The sequence below is a fragment of the Hypomesus transpacificus genome, chromosome 18 (assembly GCF_021917145.1).
Source record: "Hypomesus transpacificus isolate Combined female chromosome 18, fHypTra1, whole genome shotgun sequence".
NCBI classification, from domain to species: Eukaryota; Metazoa; Chordata; class Actinopteri; order Osmeriformes; family Osmeridae; genus Hypomesus; species Hypomesus transpacificus.
In genome coordinates this window covers 12,614,070-12,623,268 of record NC_061077.1, presented here as the reverse complement: position 1 = coordinate 12,623,268, position 9,199 = coordinate 12,614,070, and the positions used below count along the sequence as shown (strand labels likewise).

At 41.8% G+C, this 9,199-nt stretch overlaps 2 protein-coding genes across 2 annotated transcripts; one reads left to right on the top strand and one right to left on the bottom strand.

Moving 5' to 3' along the window:
• c1galt1a (core 1 synthase, glycoprotein-N-acetylgalactosamine 3-beta-galactosyltransferase, 1a) lies at positions 1-4,515 on the top strand. Its single transcript, XM_047039671.1, has 4 exons — positions 1-263; positions 1,320-1,559; positions 2,120-2,784; positions 3,732-4,515. The coding sequence occupies exons 2-4, from the start codon at positions 1,337-1,339 to the stop codon at positions 4,071-4,073; spliced, it is 1,230 nt and encodes a 409-aa protein (XP_046895627.1). The 5' UTR covers positions 1-263; positions 1,320-1,336; the 3' UTR covers positions 4,074-4,515.
• A 252-nt stretch (positions 4,516-4,767) lies between these two features.
• On the bottom strand, positions 4,768-7,053 carry tac3a (tachykinin precursor 3a). The gene is made up of 7 exons (XM_047039699.1): positions 6,876-7,053; positions 6,225-6,340; positions 5,990-6,089; positions 5,663-5,692; positions 5,484-5,537; positions 5,314-5,383; positions 4,768-5,037 (listed from the first exon to the last, which is right to left on the bottom strand). The coding sequence occupies exons 2-7, from the start codon at positions 6,324-6,326 to the stop codon at positions 5,019-5,021; spliced, it is 375 nt and encodes a 124-aa protein (XP_046895655.1). The 5' UTR covers positions 6,327-6,340; positions 6,876-7,053; the 3' UTR covers positions 4,768-5,018.
• Positions 7,054-9,199: the final 2,146 nt, after the last annotated feature.

Sequence of the window (9,199 nt, the reverse complement as noted above, 5' to 3'; positions counted from 1 at the left end):
CCGTGATGCTGAAGAATGTTATTTTTAAGCGCCAGGATACTCGTGTTTTCATTAATTTCACAGAGCGAATGAGTGGCATAAGACCTTCAAATTAAACGCTTACGGAGAAAATGTGTGGGTAGAAAAATGTTGACAATATCGCTTCGCCCAATAGTTTTAAATGGACCAACACAAGATAGGATTTTCTCCGGCGGCGATGTACTGCAAATGTAGACTATCTTTCCAATATGGGCCTGTCTAAAGAGTCTGACCTTCGCACAAAGGTAAATGAGACATTTGTCGGAAAAGAACATGGGTAAAGAAAAACGTGAAACCGATTTATCCTCTTAAAGTAGCGTAGCCTATTAGTTTTTCCTAAATTGTAGGCTACATCCGTCTAGGAAAAGAGGTGGATTTAACGCAAAGCTGGATTTGACTCATGAGGACCTGTCACCGTTGTTTTTCATTATCGGCTTTTCTGTAGCCTGTCAGTACCGTTTACAAGCAGTCAGTTTGTATAAAAAATAATTTCGCATTGTTGTTGGTAGACTAGCTATAACGGTAGCCTAAGATATGACGCTAAGATCTAACACATAACGGCACGGTCATTTGGTATGGTAATTCTTGTCAATGGCAAAAAAGAAAAACGGTAGCTGACGTTAATGCAAATCAACTAATTTAATGATGAGAAATATATCCTGTTGTAGCGGGGAGCTTCAGTGAACAGAAGCAGCTTATGCTACCTTTAGAAAGCAAATAAATAGGCTGATGTGTGTTTTGGGTATGAGCTCTAGCCTTCAGTTTTCAGTTCATTATCAGTTCACTTTGCAATGGATACAAACTGTAGGCTACTTTGTTTAGGATTAAGATAGTGAGGGTCCATGTCAGTCAGTGCACTCAACCCAAATTGTCACACAGATTTAGACAAAATGTGTCTTTCTCTTCCAATTATAGATTTGAAGGTAAAGGCAAAACGACACTTATATCCTAGTATTGCTTTCTTCAGGAACCTTCCAAATACTCCGTAATACTCACCTGCAATTCTCAAAAAAGAATTTCTAACTTGCAAATCAGTAGTGTATCATAATTTGACACAATATGTGTCACTTAACCCCAGCACACCATAAATGACTCCTCCTCCCCACCCTCGGCCGGTGATTGGTTAGGTTTTTGATAAGCCTATTTAAGTAACTCCTTACAGGTGCAGGGTGCACGGTTTGCCTTCAAAGTAGGATTCTTATGTCCTGAGTGACTTTTACATATGTACATGTGTTCAAATAAGTATATTTACTTGATGTGTGAGTCAAACGATTGACACTCCTGCTGTGTTTGACCCTCAGCCTGTCATGCTGTGACCATGAAGGGTCTATCCTCCAGATGTGCCTTCTGCCTGGGCTTCCTCGTGGGGACTCTCAGCCTGCACTTCTTCCTGAGGCAGGTGTGGTTTGAGAGGAGCTTCCCCATGCTCGCAGAGCTCCAGGAAAGCCCAGCGGCAACTGTGGAGCGACAGGCCAGTGGCAGCAGTCGCTGGAGGAAGGAAGGAGCTGCCCTTGTCAACCTCCACCGCCCTCATCACATAGGTACGCTTTTGAAGTCCACTGTAGGACGTTTCAGATCATCGATAAATAGATCGATATATACTTTATTCATCCCGTGGGGAAGTTCAGGTATCTCTCACAGTACTCATACGAACAACCACAACAGACAATATGTACAGACAACACGATACAATACAAACACACGACACAACACAACAAGGCCATGTACAGTGTAGATAAGATGCAGTGCAAAACATAGAACGTAGGGTGCTGAGCTGCCCGCCACGGAGGCTGGACTGTCCTGCCAGGACACGGCAGACCGGATGACTGACACCGCCCATGATGGCCGACAGCTTGCCCCGCATCAGTATCTTCACAACAGTCACCGCCTTCCTGACCAGTCTGTCCAGCCTGTACCCCATTTTCAAATCATATGACATTGATTTGAAAATGCAATCCCCAAATTAATCGTCTTTTTTATATATTTAGCCATTATCGGAAGTAAACAAGTTGCATCGTAAAATCCTGTAAATGTTAACTCCTAAAAGTCTTGAGAATGATTAAAGCTGTGTGATGATGTATGTCTGTGGCTCATGCTTCAGACGAGGACAACAGTGTAGCAGAGGAGCTGTATCAGAAGGTCCGGATCCTGTGCTGGGTCATGACAGGGCCCAGCAACCTCCACAGCAAGGCCCACCACGTCAAGGCCACCTGGAGCCGCCACTGTAACCTGGTGGTGTTCATGAGCTCTGTGGACGACCCCGACTTCCCCACCGTGGGCCTGGGGACTGGGGAGGGCCGCGACCAGCTCTACTGGAAGACCATCCGCGCCTTCCACTACGCCTACGAGCACCACGCCCATCAGGCAGACTGGTTTCTCAAGGCGGACGATGACACTTTCGTGGTGGTGGACAACCTGCGCTGGATCCTGTCCAATCACACGTCCGAGGAGCCCGTCTACTTTGGCAAGCGCTTCAAGCCGTATGCCAAGCAGGGCTACATGAGTGGTGGCGCTGGGTACGTTCTGAGCAAAGAGGCCCTCAGGAGGTTCGTGGAGGGGTTCCGGACTAAGGTGTGCACACACACCACGCCCGTGGAGGACCTGGCCCTGGGCCAGTGCCTGGAGAAGATGGGCGTTCTGGCTGGGGACTCTAGAGACACGCTGCAGCGTGAGACCTTCCACCCTTTTGTGCCGGAGCACCACCTCACCGGAAAGTTCTCCAAGAGCTTCTGGTACTGGAACTACTGCTACTACCCCATTGTGGAGGCAAGTGTTCCGAACGTTCCCTCTCTTTCATGTGCAGTGAAGTTGTGTGTTTGAACACAGGTTACACATGGTTTAGGACTGATGAGCCATTTCAGTTGGGATCACCATTGCTGCATTCAATCTAAAACCACATCTAGTACCAAACAAAGAAACATATTTGCAAGAGTTAGTCCACCATACAAGTAATGTTGCTTAAACAAATCAGCTTGTGGATTAGGCCTGTTTTCTGCAATACGGAAGGAGCTGTGACAGTTAGGCCAGGGAGGAACATTCTGGAAAAGCCTTTAATTCCATTAGCCTCCATCTGTCTTTAAAAAAAGGAAACTAACAGCTCCAATATCCATCTTATTGGGTGTGGGCATTGCAGTATAATCAACACAATGATGACGCGTTATTTTTACAAACAAGTTTACATGTATTATTTTTGAAGATCTAAGTGAAAAAGTACTACATTTATAAATACTGTATGATCTCTGCCTATTGAGATTCTCTGTACAAAGAAGGAGACATGAAATGAGATGAATGCTTGAGTGGATGATTGCATTGGAAACAATGCCTTGTCCGCAATGGCAAAATTACCCAATTTGTTACAGATAATGCTGCTAATTCGTTGTTTTCCATTTTTATGAGGCCCTACTACGCCTCTGTTAGACAGTTGATCATTAGTGAAGGCCACAATTCGTCTGGCGTAAACAAGCCACTTTGACAAAATATATTTATATTTGGTATCAACAAAACGCAACATCAAATCTTTATCCGACTGTCAATAAGAATACAGAGTTTTGCTGCAGACTTTAAATCACTCGCAAAGGCCTTACACTGTAACAAATGCATTCTAATAACGGAAGATAAGACCAAACATATATTTTAATTAACCTCACTGAAGGTTCTTATTGTGTATTGTGACTTGTGCTGGTGTTTAACCTGCGTGTGTTCTGTTCAACCAGGGACCCCAGTGCTGCTCAGACCTGGCGGTGTCGTTCCACTACGTGGAAGCAGAGCTCATGTACACGCTAGAGTATTTCACCTATCACCTACGACCCTACGGCTACAGATACCGTTACCACCCCACCCCACCCCGGGACCTGGCCTTGCCAGCACACACAGACAGGGGGAGGGCAGTGGACGACCAGGGGACTGAGGTAGTAACCCTGCCAATCTCTGTCACCATGGTCACTGGGGAAAGGCTCACGGCAGTGTCATTGAAGGTTGCAGATGAAGTTTTGAATTCTACGACAACGCCCAACCGAACTGCAGTCACACTGGACAATGGCATTTTGAGGAATTGAAACAGTGATTTTAAACGGTTACAGTACCATTTATCTTCTTTTTTTTCTTTTTTGCTGTTGTGTACATTTTGGGGTGAAATTTGACTATTGCACTTGAATTTCATTTGAAGGCATTGTGTAGAGTTTTGTATTGCAATCGTTATCAGTTGTGATAGGTTAATTTTTATTATCATTGACCCTTACCTGAAATTACCTTTAATCACTGAAGTTGCAGCGTTCGTGCTTGTTACTGTATTTGATAATGCCATAAACATTTGTTCTGGGGGCTTTGTAGATACTGAGTCATCCCTGAGTAGGAGCGTACCCTATGTCAGCTATCTTGAACGGTTACTTGCTAAAAAAGATAAATTAATATTGATTCCATTATGTCATCAAGCAGTTACCGCCTTTTTGCGTGGAAAAATTGGTCGGCACACACAGTATTATTTACTTAATTTGTATGGTGTACAAAAGCTTTTGCAATGATTGTAAAATTATATTTGAATAAATTCAAACTGTTGATGTAGAAATGTCTGCATTCATTTAAGGTGTATGCATCTAAAATGTTGAGGGGCGTAACTTGTTTCCATTCAATCTCAAGATGGCACCCTCCTAAGACAAACAAAGCTGAATAACTCACAGAACCATAAACATTTTACATGGACGTAAGAATTAAGAAATACACCCAAAACTGATTCACATCATAAGTAATAAACAGAATTGTTGATTTCCATTTTATTTACAAAAATGTGGTTTACGTTATCTTGGAGGAAAGGAACACTAGGGTAAAGAAATAGTTTTTCTTTTATCAGATAAAACGTCTTGTACAAACTTCAAACTTTATGCTGTAAAGCCTAGGTGCTTTAATTAACTTGTGCATGTCTCTGAGTTTAGTTAATTCAATTTTGTAAAAGGTTAAAATAAATAATGAAAATGTAGTTTCATCATCTGTAGTGTGAAGAACGTCTACAAACCGCGACGAAACCTGCAGCAAAACAAGAACATTTGAACAATTATACACATTAAAACGTTCTTTTCACGATGTGTAACATTCTAGTTAAAAGAGTTAGATAAAGATGGTTGTAATTAACTAATGTAAAATGTAGTATGTAAAAAACTATTCAATTACCATCATAACAGATTACCTATACTTCTTTACCAGAATGAGCTTTTGTGATAATGTCCTAAGTACATTTGCTCATACAAAATGGTATGGATGTAAACGTCATATTGTAGGAGGGTAAAATGACGGGGTGCTCACCTAAGTCTGCACTTGTTGTAAAATATGCCTTTTGTCTCTGGGTTCTCTTTCCCCCAGGGACCAGCGTTACCTGTTGGAGCGACAGAGAGATGAAGTACACACATACATCATCACTGTGGCGTATTGGTGTAAAAAAAAACATTTTAACACGAGTACGCCCATAAACTCACCAGGCTCTGAATTCCTCCGTCCCATGAGTCCAACAAAGATGTCATGCATTTCTCCTGCAATTAAACACCTTGGGTTATTTTAATTGAGCTCACAGACTATTTTAACACTAGTAACACAGTCTTTTTATTGTTGCATGCTATTATAGATTCGATAATAAGTGTGATTCGAGAGCACTTACTTTTTTGTTGGGATTGTACACCATTTGTATCTGAAATAAGAAATTAAGGTTATATAAATGCATTGCAATATTCATAGCATCAAAATTAGTTTTATCTTATATATGCTGATTCTTATAACAGAATTGGGTTATACTATTATTGACTTTCCGCAAGTTTTTTGTGAAAACAGATATGTAAACAACTGAAATGAAATGATGAGGCTTAATCATGCCTAATGTAAATGTGATGCCATCGAAAGCGAGTTATTGAAACAATCGTTACGGTGACAATATAGTTATCAATCATGACTATTCAACGATTGAATAAGGACAAATTGCTAACTTTACCCGCATTTCGTCTACCCATCAGACCCACAAAACTGTCATAGTCCACGTCGCTGTATCTCTTCAGAAGATTGCGCTTCAGCTCACCCAAACCTGGAATTTCCTATAATGACGGAAAGTGATGAGGCAGTGTTTGAAGTTAAGTGTTGAAATATTTTTTGGGTGCGTACAGCAACAATTAATACTATAGTGCATTGAATACTATAGTGAATTATTACGGCTAAGGCTGAGAACCTACACCTGACGATGACCTGCGCGACCATGGCTCCTCGCTTCCGGACTGGCACAATCGGAGTTTCATGACGAGGAACAGTGCCACCAATAATAATCCTCTTCTCATCTTCTTTGGACCACCTGTTGAAATTCCTCGACATTAATATAGAGATGGACAATCGTATATTTGTTTTGTTGAATATTTAAAGAAGCCGACACGGGTACTTGGACACAGAGAATGATTGATCAAGCAACAAGCAACATGTTTGCTAGTAGGCTAAATATAATATTTACTTGCAACAAGACAATGTAATACTTTTCATTAGACAACCACAGTAAGTAGCCTAATTATTAAGTAATCTGCTGCTGCACCTGTTGCCTCAGAATCTATTTGCTGTTCATGCGTAATGGTGCACGGTCAAAATGATTTGTCTTGAATTTGAAAACCATTGATTTACTGAATACACAAGAAATCACTCACTTTAAGAATAGGTATATGTCCAATAGGTTCTAAATACATTCTATATAATTCTAAAGACTTTGTAGGCTTCCAAATTATTTTAAATGTTTTATTGTCTGCGTCTCCAAATGTCCCTGCAATTTTAACTTAATTCTGCTGGGAAAGAAATGTAGAAAGAACATTTGATGACATTCCTTTTCAAAAATATGTAATTACCTGGTTTATGAGTAGCCAAGTCTGTTGGTGGTTGTGGATACCGCGCGCACACTGGTGAGTAGGGATGAACGGACAGTATAGATCCTGCTGTGAAATCCGCGCGGACAGTGTGAGGTGTCCACCCTTCTGATTATTAAATGATTCCTGGTAACCGGCGTCGCTCCAATCAGCAGGCTCTGCGTAGGTGGGTTGTTGGATCTTATATCACGTACTCCCGTGGCCACCATCCTATTGATAATAATGCTATAAAAGCTGATGCCTGTGGCGTCTGTCATGCTTCATAAAAAAAAGAAAGTCCACGGTCTGTTTCTTTGCAACAAGGAATATATTTAGAAACATTTCCTGGGGTTGTGCAGTCCAAATGGACTGAAAACTGACGTGAAAACTTGGTGCAAAACCAAAGTATCGAGTAAAATTGTCATTTTGGTTGACAAAAGTTTGATAATAATATAATAATAATAATAATAATGGTCACTGACTTGATCCTAAACTTGGTAGAAAATGCACCAATTTGACTTCGTAAACACAACTCACTGCAGCAATCAAATCAATTTCTAATGTGGAGATGTGGAAACACAATATTTAGTTTAATTTCTGTCAGATATGCTGTATGCTGTAGCATTCATATTATTACAAAGGATCTCCATGTCTTGATTTTATTTTTTATTTTTATAAACATTTTAATTGACATCCCTAAATTCAGAAAGGACCGTAAAGGAAAGGAACCCTAACTGTTATGAGCTACAAGGGATACATTTGAAGGTATTCTGACACACTAATCCAGCAACCTGTGTGTTATCAAAGTCATGAGCAGCTGCTCTTGTGCACATTCAAAGTTAACTTGCAACAGCCTTTATTTCTGATGGATTACCACTTAAACAGCCATGACAGCCTTAAAGACTAAAACTCGAATTTTGTCATAGAAAGCATGACAAGTCTACAGGTGGTGCTAAGCAATGGTATTTGTAAACATGTAAAAAATGATTTGCTGAAAATATATATTTTTTGGAACTCATGTTGGCCTTATTGTCACGGGAACAGCATGAGAGCGATACATACACCCCACTAAAGAAAGATCATTCTACTCTCTGACTATCAGGCAACTACACTTCAATGGGATGTTGGAGGATTCATTTCAAAATGAAAACTATACATGAATATTTCAGCAATGTAGAGTTGGAGATCACACGTTCATAGAGGGGAGAAGGGGGAGTTTGGCCTCCAGAGACTAAGATGTGACAGGAACGGGAGGGGACAGACACTTACTGTACGTGGAACAGGAGCCAGGCAGGGATCCAAATTGCATTTGACAAAAGGTTAACACAGCTATGTTTTATTAATACCCTCCCCGTCCATATTTGTCACTTCCTGTATTCTGTAGAGCTCATCCAGTTGGGTGGAGGTTGGTTGTCAGTTTGGGAGGGTCTGAGCTGTGCAGATCAGACAGAAGTGGATGGGTAGGGAGATCATTTATTAATTGCATTTTTCCATAATTGATGATTGTTTTTTCCCCCCTCCTTTAATCAAAGCGCCCCGCTCTGTAGCCTTGTGGTGAGCACTGGGGGGGCGGTGGGGGCTGTTTATCTACTGCTGGACCGTGCTGGGGAATCCTAGGAGGGGGGGTCTGGGAGCCTGCTGGAAGCTTCCAGTGGCAGCGCCCTAGCGAGGGTATCGCTGCGTCATGCTGCAAGTATTTTTATCCGATACTCAGGTGAATTGATTGGACCTCGAGATGGCGTGGAAGGATTCTTTCGTTGAGGTCTGGAAGCAAGGCCCTGACATTCATTTTAAAACCCCTTAGATGTTAAAGACGTGATGACATGACCTGTTCTCGATGATAAAATGGCCATGAGAAAGCACCGCGAGGCATTCATGGTACCCAGATCACCATCTGTGACCTCGCTGAGCTTGAAGTGAAAGCTTTGCAAGTGGGAGGGGATATTTTCTTGGGAAACGTTCCTTTTGATGTGCTAACATACTGCTTCCATTTTTATTTGTATGTATTTTTCTTTGCCTGAAGTCTTAGTTTCACAGTTTGACAGCTGTAAAAACTGGAGAAATGGAACATTCGGGGGACTTGAGATGAGAGGTTTGTTTCTGGATGACGGAACACCTTGCACCTCCTGCGTGTGTTGGAACACATCCTACGGTTCCCCCTGGTCATGATCAACTGGGTCCTTCAGTGATTGAGAGGTGACATTTGACATGACGCGATGGCCCTGGACAGCTCAGCAGGCTGGTCATGGTTGGCTCAGTCCCAGCGGGAGGCTGAAAGGCATTGTGGGTAACACAAAGGACAGCACACACAGAGATGATGTAATGGG

What these genes read in the sequence shown, in the direction of transcription:
- tac3a (XM_047039699.1), bottom strand. Translation starts at nt 6,326, where the DNA reads ATGAGAAGAGGATTATTATTGGTGGCACTGTTCCTCGTCATGAAACTC. An exon ending in CGCGCAGGTCATCGTCAGGT is followed by an intron (nt 6,090 to 6,224) that starts GTAGGTTCTCAG and finishes CCGTCATTATAG; the next exon opens with GAAATTCCAGGTTTGGGTGA. An exon ending in GATGGGTAGACGAAATGCGG is followed by an intron (nt 5,693 to 5,989) that starts GTAAAGTTAGCA and finishes TTCTTATTTCAG; the next exon opens with ATACAAATGGTGTACAATCC.
- c1galt1a (XM_047039671.1), top strand. Translation starts at nt 1,337, where the DNA reads ATGAAGGGTCTATCCTCCAGATGTGCCTTCTGCCTGGGCTTCCTCGTG. An exon ending in CCACCGCCCTCATCACATAG is followed by an intron (nt 1,560 to 2,119) that starts GTACGCTTTTGA and finishes CTCATGCTTCAG; the next exon opens with ACGAGGACAACAGTGTAGCA. An exon ending in GCTACTACCCCATTGTGGAG is followed by an intron (nt 2,785 to 3,731) that starts GCAAGTGTTCCG and finishes CTGTTCAACCAG; the next exon opens with GGACCCCAGTGCTGCTCAGA.